Source organism: Scedosporium apiospermum, assembly GCF_000732125.1.
Source record: "Scedosporium apiospermum strain IHEM 14462 chromosome Unknown SEQ_SAPIO_0176, whole genome shotgun sequence".
NCBI classification, from domain to species: Eukaryota; Fungi; Ascomycota; class Sordariomycetes; order Microascales; family Microascaceae; genus Scedosporium; species Scedosporium apiospermum.
In genome coordinates, this window is record NW_015971877.1 from 960,899 (window position 1) to 977,010 (window position 16,112).

Sequence of the window (16,112 nt, forward strand, 5' to 3'; positions counted from 1 at the left end):
AGTTCTTAATGGCACCACAGGAGGATAAGCTCTTCTGTTCTGTTCATCATAAACTACTACAGACAAAGTTCTAAGCATTGGGTTTCGGAGAAACTCGAAGTGAAGGGCATTAATACAGCACTGACATGGGCAATGGCACCGAAAACGTAGCCGAAGACGAGGAATCTCTGTGTGTTGACGCTAGGTTTTAGTGGGGGGACTTGGCTAGTGAGGTTGAAATTACCACCAGCAGCACAAGATTTTCATCAATCAACACCACAAATCCCATATGGTGTAGTGGTTAGCATAATGCTCTCTCATCTAATGAGCGCAGCATAGACCCTGGTTCGATTCCTGGTATGGGAGATGCTAAGTTTCTTTTTTTACCTTTCTACCCATTTCTTCTTTTCTTATTTGCTTTTCTTTCCTTTCCCGTTTTCCTTCCTTTTCCCCCCTATTTTTCCTTGTTTTCTTTTTATACCCGTATCAAATGTCATAAGAGATATAATGAAACCCTGACTTAATCGTTGTGCGGTGTGTAAGTTCAAGTCAGAAGGGAGGAGCATCGAACAACTCCACATTGATATCCCTCAATCAAGAGTCGTTAAGGACTGCCTCTTAACAGTCCGATGGAGTTTCTGATTCGAAGCTTCGATGACTTGAAGGGGAAGAGGTAGGCAGATCGAGGTTAAAGCTGGGCTTCAATAGAACACTTCGTGAAACTAGGAATCTTAGCAGGCTATCCCCACATACGCCGGGATGAAATCTCAAACGCCGTGCCATGACTCCGGCAGCATTCCCCAACCAGCAAGAAGACATCGCCATTCACAAGATTGTACCCTCCCGAGACGAAGCCTTCCCCGCCTTCAAACCTCGACGATGCCTCTCTCTAGAAAGACCGTAGACACAGAGCTTCGAGCGATTCGTCCCATTCCATGACTTGACTGTTATCCACGAACCCCAATCAATGTCAACTGCGAAGGCAAGAGCCCTCAGTCGAATTGATATTGTTCCCTAAAATGTCCAAGAAATATTTGATTGTTTTGCTAAAAGAATCGCGTTCTACACTATAAACCAACTTGACGTCTATAGTCAAGGGGTGTATGACAAGTAACGGTCCCCCATCCGATTGCTCCATATATACGTGTCAAGTGTATATATATATTTTAGTAAATCCCCAAGTAATTCCCATTTACTCGGTGCCGTCGTACTTGGCGTTGTGAATAGCGATAGCCCTGCCGCTAGGATCGGTCTGTTTAGACCACTTGGGTGTCCACCTCATGACGGTCGACGCGCAGTACGAGGGGAAGTGCTCGTCGAACATGAGTCGGTACCAGTAGCTGCAGCCGGAGACAAATTAGCCTAAAAGCGCTCAAAGAAACGCAAAACGAAAGGGGAGAAGGAGATGAGAATTCTAGAATCAACTTACGCCTCCTTGGTAGTAGGAATCTCATCACCCCACTCAGGCTTAGGGTTCTTCATCATCTCGTCGGTAACGTGCAACTCGGCGTTGTCCTTGAGGGCATCGATCCATCCGTAACCGACACCGTCGGAGAACTGCTCCTTCTGCCTCCACAGAATCTCGTCGGGGAGGTAAGGCTCTACGCCGGGCTCGTCCTTAGTGTCGAAGGCCTTGCGGAGGATGTACTTCTCGATCCTGTCCTTGGTGATCATCTTGTCCTGAGGGTCAACGCCCATGGCAACCTCGAGGAACTATGAAATTATGTGTTAGTGCTAACTAGAGATAATGAGGGCAGACTCGGGACAACGGAGCGACGAACCTGCTTGTCCAGGAAGGGAACACGGGCCTCGAGACCCCAGGCGGAAGTAGACTTGTTGGCACGGAGACAATCGGCAAGATGGAGGTTCTTTACACGGCTAACAGTCTCTTCGTGGAACTCCTCCTTGGACGGCGCCGCATGGAAGTAGAGGTAACCACCAAAGATCTCATCGCTTCCCTCACCACTAAGCACCATCTTGATGCCCATCGCCTTAATCTTTCGGGAAAGGAGGTACATAGGAGTGGAGGCACGGATCGTAGTGACATCGTAAGTCTCGAGGTGGTAGATGACATCGGAGAGAGCGTTGAGGCCGTCCTCGATAGTAAAGGTCATCATGTGGTGCTTCGTTCCGAGGAACTTGGCGACCTCGAGGGCGGCCTTGGTATCGGGAGCATCAGGAAGACCGATGGAGAATGAGTTGAGCTGGGGAAGGTAGGTAAGGGTAGATAGGTTGTAGTCTTCGTCGATACCGACAAGGCCCTCGCCCTTGTCGACGTTGGCGGACTCGTCGTCGACAACGCCGCCGTTGACTTGTGGGCCGGCCTTCTTTAACCTAAGGGTCTCGCGCTGGGCAATGGAGGCCACCAAGCTAGAGTCCAGACCGCCAGAGAGAAGTACACCGTAGGGGACCTCAGCCATCAGTCGCTTCCTGACGGAGCGCTCGAGGGTCTCCCTGAGGAGCTTGTAGTCGACGGGGGTAGTGGGGACCTTGGAGGCATCCCACCAAGAGGGCTCGAAGTATCGGGTCGTCTTGCCCGTCTTGGAGTCATAGATGTGTCCGGGAGGGAAGGCGATGATCTTGTCGCAAACCGGGTGGAGAGACTTCAGCTCGGAGGCGAAGTATACGGTATCCGGCTCCTTTGAGGACCAGCCCTGGTAGAAGCTAGTGATACCGATGGGGTCACGCGCGGCAACTACCCTGTCCTGGGTCTTGTCGTAGAGGACAAAGGAGAACATGCCGTCGAGGGATTTAGGGGCATCGATGTCGTGTTCCATATACTTTGGACCAGCAGTTAGTAACAGCCCAAATAATCGGAAATATTACCGTCGAAGTGAGAGACGATGCCATGGGTGCAGGAGGAGATGTCCATACCAAGGGGATGACGACCTCGCAGTCAGAGTGGGTCTTGAAGTGGTAGGGGTTCTTTAGGTTCTTTCGGATGAGGCGGTGGTTGTAGATTTCGCCGTTGACGGCAAGGATGATGGTCTCGTCGGCATTGGTAAGGGGTTGGGCGCCGGATTCTGTTGAGTGGTGTGTAAGTCAGACGAACCCCAATGCGCCGGCCATGTAGAGGAAGATCGATCGTATCAACATACCGACACCCACGATACTCAGACGCTCGTGGCAGAGAACTGTGACCAATCTGTCAATTGAAACGTCCCGTTGAATGGTCTTGAAAGTCGATAACACGTACTCGTGCTGTTAGCGATAACGCTTCCACCTGTTTGTTATCATGGTCAGATCCCAATCACCCTCATTGCTACTCCTTGTCTCAGAGTTATCGCGCGTGAGTCACAACCTACTCCAATCGGGACCCCTGTGCCGAACCCTGCAGATTTTGATATACTAGTCAATTCGAGTGTTCGAGCATCACCAGAGAATCTGAGAGATATTTGCACATACGCCTTGGCCAGCTTCAAAGCGGTCGGCTTGAACTTTTGGACGTCGGGATGACTAGATTGGCGTCGCTGTTAGCTCCTAAGATCGGAAAAACCCCTGCAAACAACCCTGCCCCAAGAATCAACGCGACCACAATTGATGGCGGGGTAATTTTTCTTTGGTAATTGGAAAAATGCCCCGCCATTGGATGCGGCCACGACAAGAAGGAAATATCATTGAAGGATCGAGCACGAGGAGACTGAAATCGGAAAAATGTCAACGTCAAGGGAGGAAGTCGACATACCGATGGCAGGCGAAGATGCCACACATCGTTGCGATCGGGATAGCTTAGGCTGGGAGGTGCGCGAGGTTCTCGGTTGACGGCGACCGGGTGGAAGGAAAACTATGAGTAAAGGAAGACGCGCTCTCGTAGAGGGGCAGGTCAAATCAATGCGGGATGGGCCTTGCAAGACGACTCTGGAAAAGACAACAGGACAGACCAAGGACAGGACGAATGGAGGACCTGACGACGACAAGAATATTCGGGGGAAAAAAGAAGAGTCGAGGGGAAGTGCTCTGAAAAGTGTGGCAATGGGGGAAGATTTAAGGTCCTTGAATTTTTTTTTCCCTTTTTCCCACTCACCCCCAAAATTCGAGGCGACCAGTCTACAATTGTTTTGTACACTACACTACACCACACTTAGTCTCTCCCGCCCCCAAAGATTTCAAGCTCCCCTTCTGGAATAGATTCGAGTCATTCTCTGACTATGACTCCTCTGATTCTGACCCATCCCAAGCCGTCAATTGCCCTCTAATACCGTGGTATAAGAGGGACACCTGGTACTTAGCAGAAAGATTAAAAACCCACGGACCAGAAACTGGCAGGCCCCGAGATCGGAATTGAAAATGGTGTCTCATTATTGGTCACTTCGTCCTCTCCATTACCAAAATTGGCGATAAGGGGGGGGCAAGGGGTGTGGCGGTAACGGGTTGCACACAGGATGCAATCCCACCAGCAGGGCTTCGACAGATGTTCTTTTTTGCCTCAGATAGCACCGGACTTGCCCAGTGACGAGCCGCCATGCTACGGTTGCAAGGTACCCAAGTACACTACACTACACTAGAACCCGGTGATACAGGGCCTGATAAATCCGCCATTGGCATTGATCTACAAAGTACGAAGGACTGTGAATAAGCATCCCGATAAGATAACATCTGAACCCTCAAGCAGCTGTCCTCCCAGTACGAAGTACATAAAGATCAGCATCCCGCTGAACTCGGCAAATGAGGCTCCTGAACAAACATCGATGCAGGATTTCATTTGTGAGCAAGACAGTGTGGAGTGCATTTCGGTAAAGTCCTGTTGCCGACACCAATGTGACCACCCGCCAGTGCTTGTCTCATTCGTCCTGCCCGCAGGCTTCAATGCCTGCGCAAAAACCCCGAACCTGCACAGCAGCTCAGAATCCCCAATCTGGAGGTGGGGTGAGGTCAGGAGTCCACCAGAATGGGAATGCCACCATGCATCTACGCCTTCGTAGAGGTTGCTTCTCCACGCGGCGGCGTGGGCGGGATATGGGGATGTCAGTAAATGGCGTGGGAGCGTGGGCAACGAGTTGAGCGCTCGTTGCCCATGTATTACGAGAATCAACACATTTGTCACAGTAAAAGTAAAACCAGACATCACATCCGGCCTCAGATGTACACTCCCGTCCTCTTCATATCCCTAGAACCCATCTGGAATCTCATTACGTGGCTGATACGAAAGATCAGTTCGTCATATCATTACCCATCGATGTATCTCTAAGAAAGAAAAAAAAGCGATTTGTACTAGGCCGAAGAACAAAAACAAAAAGCCCATGTCCCGTCCTGGTATCCTTTCCGAACTCCGCGTAAAGATCAAGCTAGCCCCTTTCCATCACACCCTTTTCATGCGTGATATCCTTGATCAAGTGAACAAAGTCAAGCTGCGGGTTTTTGCAGAAACAGTTTTCCTTTAGCTCGCGGGGTTCTCCCGCACAACCCGTCGGATTCTCTTTTCGTACTCGACGCGATCCTTCTTGAAGAGGTTATACGCCTCTGCCTGGGCCGGAGAGTCAGGGTTGGGATCGTTGAGCAGGTCCTGGATTCCGAGGAGGATCTGCTTGACGGTGATGGCTGGCTTCCATGCTTCCTCTTCGTTGAGGATCGATAGACACACGGTGCCGGAGGGATAGACGTTCGGGTGGAACAAGGGAGGCACGAACTTGCCTAGGCGTTAGGTATGCATATGTCAGTAAGTGGTGAAGTGGGGGATGCTGTGGACCGGGAGGTTGGCTCTGCGCTTACACTTAGGGGGCTTCGTGGGATATTCTGGGAAAAGAAAAAATATGTCCGTTAGCTTGAAGGCACGGTGTGGGATAGTTGGAACGGCTACAAGGGAGAGCTAACCGTCGGGAAAGTTGATAACGAGTTTGAAGAGGCCGCCTTCCCAGATCGTCTTCTCCTTGCCTGGAATGCCACACTCCCAAATCTTCATATCGGAAACGCCCTGCGCATTTCGCTGCGGTCTCGCGTAGAATCCAAAAGGGTGGTCACGACGCCATTGCTTCCTAAATTCATCTTGACGTTAGCATCGGGGATCCGGGAGTCTAGCCGGGTCGATAAAGCTGCTGGGGCGGGCCGGAACGTACCGCTCCTCGAGTAGGCGGTTCTGGCAAAGACTCATGGTGATTTAACGTAGTTGAACGGTTATGCCGAAAACGTCCTCGATGAAGAGAAATGGATGACGGGTTGAGTTTTGGTTTTGTAAATTCGAGGTCGCGACGGACGGGGGTTGAGAGAGAGGCGGGTGGGATGGAGTGTAGAGAAAAGTTGAGGTTGGAAAGAGGCAGGCTGTCGGCGAGGCACGAGGAAGCTAGAAGGTTCGAACAGCGCACTTTAGATTAGTGAGCAGGCGAAAATCAAGGGCTGTCAAAATATCGAAAGTTGGGCGATCCGGACGATGTGGAACTTTTGTAATGAAGAAGATGATACAGAAAAGCAAACTATTATGAAGCAGGTCAAGGAAGATTGATCACATCACATCGTGAAAGAAGGCAGCAATGCACATAGAGGGGGAGGGGTTCTTTGTTGTTGGAAATGGCACATGGGCAACTGGCAGGACTCAGGCAGTGGATATCGGCTGGCAGAAGCGTCACCAAACAGACCAGCTGGCGGAAATATTGCTGGAATATTGCTCAAATAATTGACGATCCAAGGTCAGCGTGGTGCCACAGGCGCTCAGGCTTTAATGGGTCCATCAATTGATAGCCGCAGGGGGCAGCTTAGTGGCTAGGCCAGGCCGGGCCAGGCCAATGTGTACCCCATGTCCCCCGTATCCCAGACCAATGATTCAGTGCATTCAATATGCGTTCTTGGCCCAGCACCACATGCTGTCATCCCTCGGCTCCTTGTCCGGATAGACTTGCTCGACTCAGAAGGCAAATCTTAAAACCGCCGTCGCTCTTGAACATAAACTTTTGGGAGGCAATACAAAGAATATTTCTCGATAAAACAAACCTATATTTCACTGCGGGTGTTTCCCTATTCCAGCGACAACCTGAACCAGACTGTTCGACTCACGCTGTGCGGGGTGAAGAGATCGATATTGATCGATCGCATCGTTGCCCCTCTTGCATGTGGATCTGACTTTTGCGACCCCAAAAAAACCCAAGCAAAACCCATACGCGCAATCCTCCGAGGCCATGGCGGCCGAACAGAAAGCCGGCGACATAGTCGCCGACAATAAGAAGAATACGCCCGTTCCCGAGACTGCGACCGCACCGGCGCCTAAGGTAGAGGTGGAGGAGGTTGAAGATTTCCCCGACCCGGATGAAGATGACTTGGATGACCTTGATGGTATGGCACCTCCTATCGCGACAGGAGGGATGAATCTCAAAGGGTCAAACTAACGAAAAGAGTAGAGTTTTTGGATGACTTTTCCGCCGCGAAACCCGAGAGCAAGAAGCCTACAGAAGCCTCGACCTCGGCGCAACCGGCCAAGGCCGAGAAATCCACAACTGTGCCTGCGCCGAGCGCCGGCCTTGGTGACGAGGATGCGCTACTTGACGAGGAGCTCGCGAAGGAGCTAGAGAAGGGCATGGCCAATTTCTTTAGCGGACTAGAAAATTCCGTAAGTTTCTCCAAAAAGCGAGGTCGCCGTCTTAGAACATCTCTCTAACAACGAGTGATAAATAGTCCGAGATGCAGGCAGAGTTCCAGGAGATGTTCAAGAAGATTGCCGAGGCTACGGCGGAGGTAGACGCGGAGACAGCAACCCCCGCTGCGACTGCCGGAGCATCGTCCGCGAAGGCCGATTCTTCGAGGTCCGCCGGCCCCGTCCCAGCAACGGACGCCTCTTTCCAGGAGACGATCCGGAGAACGATGGAGAGGATGAAGACTTCGGGAGATAAGACCACGGAAGACCTCTCAAAGGACGACAACCCCGATATCTTTAACGATATGATGGGGCTTCTTGGGAACGCGGCTTTGGGCGGAGAAGGCGGCACGGACGAGCTGAACAAGATGCTGCTGGGTATGATGGAGCAGCTCACGAATAAGGAGATTCTCTACGAACCCATGAAGGAGCTACATGACCAGTTCCCTGACTGGATAGAGAAGAACAAGGAGAAGGTTGCCGCGGGGGATTTGAAACGGTATCAGGAGCAGCGGGTGATAGTGGCGGAGATTGTCGCCAAGTTTGAGGAGCCTTCTTACACAGACTCGAACCCTGCTCACCGAGAATACATCGTCGAGAGGATGCAGAAGGTAAGCTTGGCCAAGTCGTTTATCGTGCACCCTGTTGGAACAACGCTGTGTACTAACCTTTCGTTCGCTCTAGATGCAAGAGGCCGGTTCACCGCCACCCGATCTGGTAGGAGACTTGCAATCAGCACAGGAAGCGTTGAACGCGCCGAACGACGAGGCATGTAACCCTCAATAGTATATTTCGGAGCCATGGTATCTCTACACAGTAGTAAAAACTCGATATCCCTTCAAGATAACAACACCCTTGAGTATAACTGATGCCACTGTTATGCATCATTCCGAGAACCTAGAAATGCCTTGGGTTTAGTACCCGAATAAACGCCCCAAAAAGAACTTTCCCCGTTTACCCTGCCTGAACGCCGACCACCGAATAAATAAAACAGCAATATCCCATGTGCCTCGAACCCATCTTACAGACTGTCCCTTTGCCGACGACAGGACTCGGACGCTAAGACATCTCCGTGTCCTCCCCAGCTTCCCCAAGATCATTTTCCGCCAGTTCCATGAAAATCTGGTCATACTCTTCATCGTCTGAATAATATGGCGAGGGAGGTCGTTGTGGCAGGCCTTCTTGCGAGTTTGAACTGAGTGGTGGCGACGGTTGCTCGTAGGACGCTAGCAGAGCCTCAAGTTCCAATTCTTCCTGCCTCGCAATTTCGTCAACCATCATGTCGTCGAGATCCTCTGGGACCATGGCCTCCAGTTGATCTTGCTGATCCACCATAGTGATTGCATCCTCGAGATCCTCTTCGGTCGGCATGCCGGCTACGTCATTCTCCTTTTGGCGGTAGATTTGCTGCTCCTCTTCGTACCACCGTCTCAAAGCCTTTTCGGAAATCAGTTGGTCAGCGCTGTCCGTGATGTTGGAACAAGGTCTCGCATCGACGACTTACATGTCCTTCTATCGACCTCCTCTCCCAAGCCCTATCATCCGCGCGACCGCGAACCGTCCTTAGGAAGAGCTGCCGTCTCGTCTCCTGCCCTTCCTCACGCTTCCGGAGCAGCGGGTTCGGCTTCGTCTGCCTCGTGGCGAACTTGGATTTTGGCTCCGGTGGCGAAGAGAAGCAATTTCTTTGGTTCATCGAGTTTCTGTTGACCGGGGAGAGCGGGGCGGAGGGCCGGATGGGCGAGGATGATAGAGGTGATGATGCGGCAGGCTTGTGGTGGGCCCAGCTGTTTTCGTTGAAGAACGGCATCGGTGCAAGTGTAAACATGATTCTCTTGGGGTGGGAGAATGGATTATTCAAACGGAATTGTAGTCGCTGTTACTAACTCGATCAATTCATGAAGCAATTCGTGGGAGAGAGGAGACTAGAAATGTTGTTGGAGGTGCTGTGTGATGGATGTGAGGGGACTGGTTCAGCTCAGGTTCACTCGTCCTTTTTGTTTAATGAGAACGCGCTGCGCCCACTGCGCTGAGCGTGTCTGTGTCGTGTTGAGGCGTTAAGTGGATACCCGCACAGTGCGGTCGCACGTGACGTGACGTGACCTGGGCAGCCTTTCCTCAGCACATACAAAAGCTTACTTCGCATGTTGCCATCTTTTGACGCACCCGTTTACTAGTTTACTATCAAATTGGTGCCTACTTCGTACTGCAAATTATCAGATTGTGAGGCGAAATAGTAGTGTCACGCGGAGGAATTAAAAACACTAGTCCTCGTGAGAGCCACATCCCGCGGCAACCAATTCCATCTGTTTCCTAGAACTTACACTTGGTCTGGACTCTCCACCAGCAGGGGCGGTTCCCGCGGAGACAAGAAGATTGAGAACTGAATGACTACATGTATAATGACTTCCCACGATTCCAGTGACACCTGAATATCGTTAGAATAAAAGCCAATACTCCGTACTTCCATCGCGACAGTACCGCCATCACCAGGAACATCTGTCGAACAAGGGGGTGATTATGTAGATAAAGTAGTGGAGCGTGCCAGCAGGGTCACACTCACAGATGGAATAATTTTCAGAGGTACCGGCGCGTTCTGAAAACCAAGAAATGTCGACTACTCGCAGTGTCAAAGCTGTGAAATAGGAACGGGAAAACTAATTAAGTTGTTACCTTGACCAAAAAGGGCTGGAAATGGTTGGACCCAGAGTCACAAAATGTTGGTGGCAACAATCACTTGTGGAGGGGTCAATCACAGTGGACCGAGGCCCCTGATCACTCGCCGATTTCCGGCGGCTCCTTTAGTGGAGAAGTGCTTGGTACAGGTACCAGTTCCACTTAGACCCCTGCCAGATGATGCCAAGGCTGGTCCCGAAAACGAGGGACAAAAAAAAAAGAGAAAGAAAAAAAATGGGAGCGCGAGACTATCTAAAAAATTCTGGAGAAAACGTTGGGGTCAATGAGACGATACAAGTTCCCAAAGTGGAACTAGGAGACGATATCACTCAAACCACCATCTCGAAGGCGGTCAGAGATTGCCGAACGTCTTTTGCTTCTCGAAGGCAAAGAATGTTCATGTTCTCAATTCCTCCCTTCGGCTAATAAGATCACCCCCAATCCGCCAATTTTTTTTTCCGACGCGTTTTTTTCGCCTCGGCCTTTTCGCACTTACACGAGAGCCAAACAGCGTAGCCTTCCCTATGAGGTCCACCCGCGCCCTTGATCACCAATGAAGGTCGTTTCGGCAACTTGGCGGTCATGGAGTCGAACCCTGCGAAGTCCATCGACTTATAGCCTCGGCGAGGGCCAATTCCTCCTCCCGCGGACTCGACTCGCGAGGCCACACCAGGGTTGGAGAAGGGATAATTCCTCATGGAGCGGCGCCCGACAAAAGACCGACGGCCCGAGATGGAATCGCAGGCGCATTCTCCTCGCTTCGGGAGGCGCGGCGACCGGCGCAACGGTTCTTGCGTTTACGGACGACATCAAGGCGAGCTATGAAACTCTGGAGAGATCTGGGAGAGTTGCCGTTGCTCTGACGGTATGCATTAATGAGTAGGTGTTGCGTTCGAATCCAATGCTACCGTGGTGTCGCCGAAGGCTGACTTGGCGAACTTGCTATAGTTACCGGACAACGTTGAACCAGAGAGAGAAGATAGAAGACGAAGAAGAACAGCGGAGGTTACTGAAAGCATGCCATAAACGGTGCGCAGAGCGCACTCTCAGGGTCCTCGAGAAGAATGGGGGCATCTTTATCAAACTTGGGCAACACTTGGTAGGTTGCTTCTTCACCCATTGATAGAGCAAAGGAATACCCTACTAACGAGACGACTACCTAGAGTGCAATGAACTACCTCCTCCCGTCCGAATGGACCACGACATTCATCCCCCTCCAAGACAAGTGCCCCGTCTCCTCCTTCGAATCGATCCAGCAGATGTTCAAAAATGATACCGGACGGTCTATCGAAGACTACTTTTCCAGCTTCCAGGAGAAGCCCCTCGGCGCCGCCTCCCTGGCGCAAGTCCACCTCGCCGTAATAAAAGAGACGGGCCAACAAGTCGCCGTCAAGGTGCAACACCCGAGCCTAGCGCAGTGGGCACCGCTCGACCTGTCCCTGACTCGGTACACGTTCGCCATGCTCAAGAAGTTCTTCCCCGAATACGACCTCGAGTGGCTCTCGCGCGAGATGGACGACTCCCTTCCCAGGGAATTAGATTTCCGCGAGGAGGCTAACAACGCTAGACGCACTCGAGACCATTTCGCCAAGATCCCCGGCCTCCCCCTCGTGATACCCGACGTCCTCTGGGCCGAAGAGCGAATCCTCGTCATGGCCAACGAATCCGGCCACCGCCTCGACGACCTAGACTACCTAGATTCCAACGGCATAGACCGCGACGAGGTCTCCGCCGCGCTGTCCCACATCTTCAACGAGATGATCTTCGGTGAAGGCGCCCCTCTCCACTGCGACCCGCACGGCGGCAACCTCGCCATCCGGAAGAACCCGAAACGCCGAGGCCACTACAACTTCGACGTCATCCTCTACGACCACGGCCTCTACCGCGATATCCCCCTGCCACTGCGCCGGTCTTACGCCAAGATGTGGCTCGCCGTCCTCGAGGGCGATATGGCCGCCATGCGCAAGTACAGCGGAGAAGTCGCAGGCATCGGGGACGAGGAATTCCCGCTCTTCGCCTCCGCCATCACGGGTCGCGATTACAGCGTCGTTAGCTCCTCCATCCTCAAGGATCGCACCAAGGACGAGAAGAAAAACATAACCGCAGCCCTGCAGGAGGGCCTGCTCACCGACCTCGTCCAGCTCCTAGGGCGTGTGCCCCGCATCATACTTCTCATCCTCAAGACGAACGACCTCACGAGGAGCCTCGACGAGAATCTCCATACGCGACAGGGTCCCGTGCGCTCTTTTCTCATCCTTGCTAGGTATTGCTCCAGGACCGTCTTCTACGAAAAGGTTGACGAGATTTTGGGCCGTGGGTCCTGGTTGTGGCCCGGGAATGCTCTGAGGTTGTTTGCAGCTTGGTTGGGCTTCGTGAGGGTCGAGGTGAAGCTTGGGGTGTTTGAGACGTGGTTACACTTGAAGCGTTTAGTTGGTCTGAACGGTGCCATGCCTGCCGTGGCTTTTGGAATGTAGGGCTGGGGTGGTTTTCGCGAAAGCATCAATTGCATACATTACGTATTTGGGTACCCCTTATTCATCTAGATTCTAGACTGGAGCTCGGGTTTTTGTGTGTACATATATATATCCCCGGGTCCAACTTCACATAGTCATCATAGATATGAAAATTAATGTCGTCCGCTATTATAGGCGGGAAATTCACTCCTAGTTTCATAAAGGTAACTCTCGGCACATCACAAGGGATCTTTTCCCATCCCATTGCATGGGCTAGAACCTCCTAAGCTAGCTAAGTCCTGTCACCGCAATCTCGACCTATGAACCCAGAACCCAAATTCCGTAACTCCAAGACGCCAAACAAGAATCACCAAACAAAAGACAGTGCCAGGAGGTCAAATAAAACCTATTTCATCACTCCCTCGTCATATTTCCCAGCTGGGGTGCAAGCAAGCTACGCAGTTTTCTGCCTTTTTGCATCAAACGCCCCATCATTCAGCCCCACGGCCGAGTTGGTCGATACCTCAGTAAGGGCCGGCCTCGCCCCGTTGCCATCACCCGGTAGCGGTCTCTTCATCGTCGGGGGCCGGTACTGCCCTCTGTTGGCGAGGGGACTAGCTCCGCCTCCCGGAGTACCGATCCTCCTGGCCTGGTTAAGATGCGGATTCACAACGTTCCCGATCCCCGACTGGAACCCTCCACCAGGTCTCGAACCAGGGCCTGCGCTCGGGACCGCTGGAGAGGCGGGCGCTTGGCTGCTGCTCTGCACAGCGTTCCTGGTCACGGGTTTCGACGAGTTGTGGTCGATGCCGGGCGTCTTCCTGATGGATGGGCTCTCTGCCTTTGGGTTGAAGAGTTGTTGTGCCTTTGGAATGAGACCGCTTTCCGCTGTTAAGCTGGATTCTGGGATATCCTTGTTTACGGCTCGGGCTGAGAAGAAGGCTACCGGTTCAGAGGGTCCAGGTACATGAGGCCTAGGACCTGGGAGGTTCGGTGCGTTCGCGACGGGTCGAGGGGCGACTTGAGGTGGCTGTTGTCTGACTCCTACGGCTGGTCCACCAAAACGAGGTCCCTGGTTTGGAGTTTGAGGGGCCCTATTCACAGGCTCAGGAGGTTTGTTCTGCGCAGATGGTGCTGATGGTCTAGATGGGTTTGGGAGCACGACCTCATCTGGATGACCTTCCTCGACAATACAGAAATCCGCATCATCGAAATCTACTCGTCAAGTTAGCCTGGTTATGCGAAAAAAGATGCCAGGTGGTAGGAGAGAAGAAGCCTACCGCCAAAGTCTTCGAATAGGTCCGAGTCAATGGTGTCTATTTCGGGTTCGGGTTCTGGCTTCGTCTCGTGCCTAACGGGAGCTTTCACCGGCACCACCTCCTTCTTGACAAAATCCGGGTGTCGATGCAGATTCTGCTCGTCGAACTTCGTCGGCGCAGGCTTAATCTTGATAACCTTCGACAGGTAGTCCTTATCATAAATGCAATTCCCCAGCACGTTCCCAAAGTTCCGCAACGCCCTCTTCAGGGCATCCGTAGTCGCCTGCTTCTTCGCCTTCTCAAACGCCGACGCCTTCCCCTTGCAATTTTCAATGTTTCCATATCCGATATCCTCGTGGTACGTGCCATCCCGAAGCGTCACCCTCACGACGACAGAGAGACCCAGACTCACCCGCAGCGTCTGCGGGTGTTCGTCGACGAAATCCACGGTGATGTTCTGGATCGAACTCGACCAGCCGTTGAAACCGAATACTTCGTTCGCTAGGGCGATGCATTTTTCCGACGTAATGTAGTGCACCTTGACGCCGCCGGGTCCTGCGCGGGATGATATGTATTCGGGGCCGAGCTGCTTCTGGAGCCGGCATTGGAGGATGGCGATCTGTTGGGCTGTGTACTCGGAGACGCGAGGTCGGGTTTCCTCAAACGGGTTGGCTGCATCGCCGTTGTGTTGGTCGCCTGGCCTGCACAGAGTACGTTAGGGAAAGCCCGAGACAACATAACTGTCCCGTTGAGGGATAGGAGATACGCACGCAGGCATGTCTAAGATCTCTGGACACTGTTATTTGGCTTGGGAGTCATATATCGAGATCTTTTAATATTCTATTGTAGTAGACAAAACCAAAAAGAAGGCCTATCGGGCAAATTGAATGCGGCTGAGGGTTGGAGATTGCCAATGCAAATCGTCGTTGGTTGGGGATGTTCAGCTTGCACGTCGTGAACTCCTGTCGCGTTCACTTGGCGTCTTAGGCTGCTTCTGCCTCAGACCGCGCCGGGATGGGTCTTTGGATGACGGGAGATCACGTGGTCAACTCTTGGACGGGGTTACCAGTCAAAAATTAGACTGGTCCGATTGAGCCAGCATCATCGTACACTAATTTGAGCGGCTCAGAGTGGATAACAACCAGGAACACTGAACCGTTTCGGACTTTTAGGTTCTATTTTAGGCACCGAAACCCTTAATTGGGCCGCTAGCTTCTCTGAAGCATATCCCAACCCCACGCTTCCTTCGTCGAAGATTCAGCTCACGTTCTCTCATTGCACATCACCAAATCCGCCTTCCTCCTCGAGAGTTGAAAATACCTTCATATACGAGGATACAGGAAGAACTCCCAACCGAGCAGCTCAAGTAGGTAACACTGCGACCAATAGCCAAGTGGTCATTAGAGCGCTCAGAAGGTTAGAAAATTGCAATTTTCGTAGCTCGTGGCAAGCAAACTTGATCAGTTCGATCCTAGGAGCGCGCCACGAGCGAGCTTTTTTAGTTCTCGCATTAATCTTGGGCAGGTCTTTTTTTGGTTATTTCTCCCAAAGTCATGAAAGTCCTTTTCGTAACAATTCCATTGACTTTTAATTATCATTGTTCAAGGGGATTGTTTCATTCACCCAAAACAACCAAGATAGGCGGGAAACACTTGGTGAATGTTGAAAGGGCAGGAACCCGGCTAAAACAAACCCCCAGTCCAGCGAAGAAAATAAAGGGAAAATAAAAACGTGGGAGGACAATCGGAGGGATTCAACATGTGCTCAAGCAAGCTTCTTTTTTTCCTTCTTTACCATAAAACGCTTCCCGGCGGCTAAGGTCGATCAGTCGAGCCTAGATTTCTCGGTTCACGGATGGGCGATCAAGCGAGGGATCGCCAAGAAGCCCATGTGTTCGTAGAGGCCCAGCCTCGATGACACCGGAAATCGAGGTTCTGCCGACGATTAAGAGATGCGTTTGATCACAGAGAGGAGGCGGTGGAACTGTTTATTACAGTCTACGTGTCTCTTGTGCGGTAACACCGCAGGATTCCAACCCTAAGCAAAAAAGTCACATAGGTGAAGCATAAATTTGACAATGAACCAAGACTTATGGAAGAGGTAGATATGCAGCAGCCAAAAGAGGCTGTATATTGAGTTTGTCAGGTTTCCCTAAGAACACAACCCATCGAGGCAATTACATTGACCAAC

At 51.9% G+C, this 16,112-nt stretch overlaps 6 protein-coding genes across 6 annotated transcripts; 2 read left to right on the forward strand and 4 right to left on the reverse strand.

The window, feature by feature from the left end:
• Window positions 1-1,171: 1,171 nt before the first annotated feature.
• On the reverse strand, window positions 1,172-3,690 carry SAPIO_CDS10807 (uncharacterized protein; the record flags this gene model as incomplete). Its single annotated transcript, XM_016784348.1, has 9 exons — window positions 1,172-1,319; window positions 1,409-1,692; window positions 1,761-2,759; window positions 2,854-3,002; window positions 3,078-3,113; window positions 3,176-3,202; window positions 3,285-3,310; window positions 3,385-3,435; window positions 3,665-3,690. The coding sequence occupies 9 exons, from the start codon at window positions 3,688-3,690 to the stop codon at window positions 1,172-1,174; spliced, it is 1,746 nt and encodes a 581-aa protein (XP_016638573.1).
• Window positions 3,691-5,356: 1,666 nt separating this feature from the next.
• Window positions 5,357-6,067, reverse strand: SAPIO_CDS10808 (uncharacterized protein; the record flags this gene model as incomplete). The annotated part of the gene is made up of 4 exons (XM_016784349.1): window positions 5,357-5,610; window positions 5,689-5,712; window positions 5,791-5,951; window positions 6,033-6,067. The coding sequence occupies 4 exons, from the start codon at window positions 6,065-6,067 to the stop codon at window positions 5,357-5,359; spliced, it is 474 nt and encodes a 157-aa protein (XP_016638574.1).
• A 1,018-nt stretch (window positions 6,068-7,085) lies between these two features.
• SAPIO_CDS10809 (uncharacterized protein) lies at window positions 7,086-8,323 on the forward strand (the record flags this gene model as incomplete). Its single annotated transcript, XM_016784350.1, has 4 exons — window positions 7,086-7,239; window positions 7,305-7,513; window positions 7,579-8,148; window positions 8,222-8,323. The coding sequence occupies 4 exons, from the start codon at window positions 7,086-7,088 to the stop codon at window positions 8,321-8,323; spliced, it is 1,035 nt and encodes a 344-aa protein (XP_016638575.1).
• A 273-nt stretch (window positions 8,324-8,596) lies between these two features.
• On the reverse strand, window positions 8,597-9,344 carry SAPIO_CDS10810 (Uncharacterized protein; the record flags this gene model as incomplete). The annotated part of the gene is made up of 2 exons (XM_016784352.1): window positions 8,597-8,974; window positions 9,042-9,344. 2 exons carry the CDS (start codon window positions 9,342-9,344, stop codon window positions 8,597-8,599), a joined length of 681 nt encoding a protein of 226 aa, XP_016638576.1.
• A 1,419-nt stretch (window positions 9,345-10,763) lies between these two features.
• On the forward strand, window positions 10,764-12,684 carry SAPIO_CDS10811 (ABC1 family protein C15C4.02; the record flags this gene model as incomplete). The annotated part of the gene is made up of 3 exons (XM_016784353.1): window positions 10,764-11,089; window positions 11,159-11,309; window positions 11,374-12,684. 3 exons carry the CDS (start codon window positions 10,764-10,766, stop codon window positions 12,682-12,684), a joined length of 1,788 nt encoding a protein of 595 aa, XP_016638577.1.
• Window positions 12,685-13,117: 433 nt separating this feature from the next.
• Window positions 13,118-14,700, reverse strand: SAPIO_CDS10812 (DNA repair and recombination protein rhm52; the record flags this gene model as incomplete). Its single annotated transcript, XM_016784354.1, has 3 exons — window positions 13,118-13,878; window positions 13,944-14,623; window positions 14,693-14,700. 3 exons carry the CDS (start codon window positions 14,698-14,700, stop codon window positions 13,118-13,120), a joined length of 1,449 nt encoding a protein of 482 aa, XP_016638578.1.
• Window positions 14,701-16,112: the final 1,412 nt, after the last annotated feature.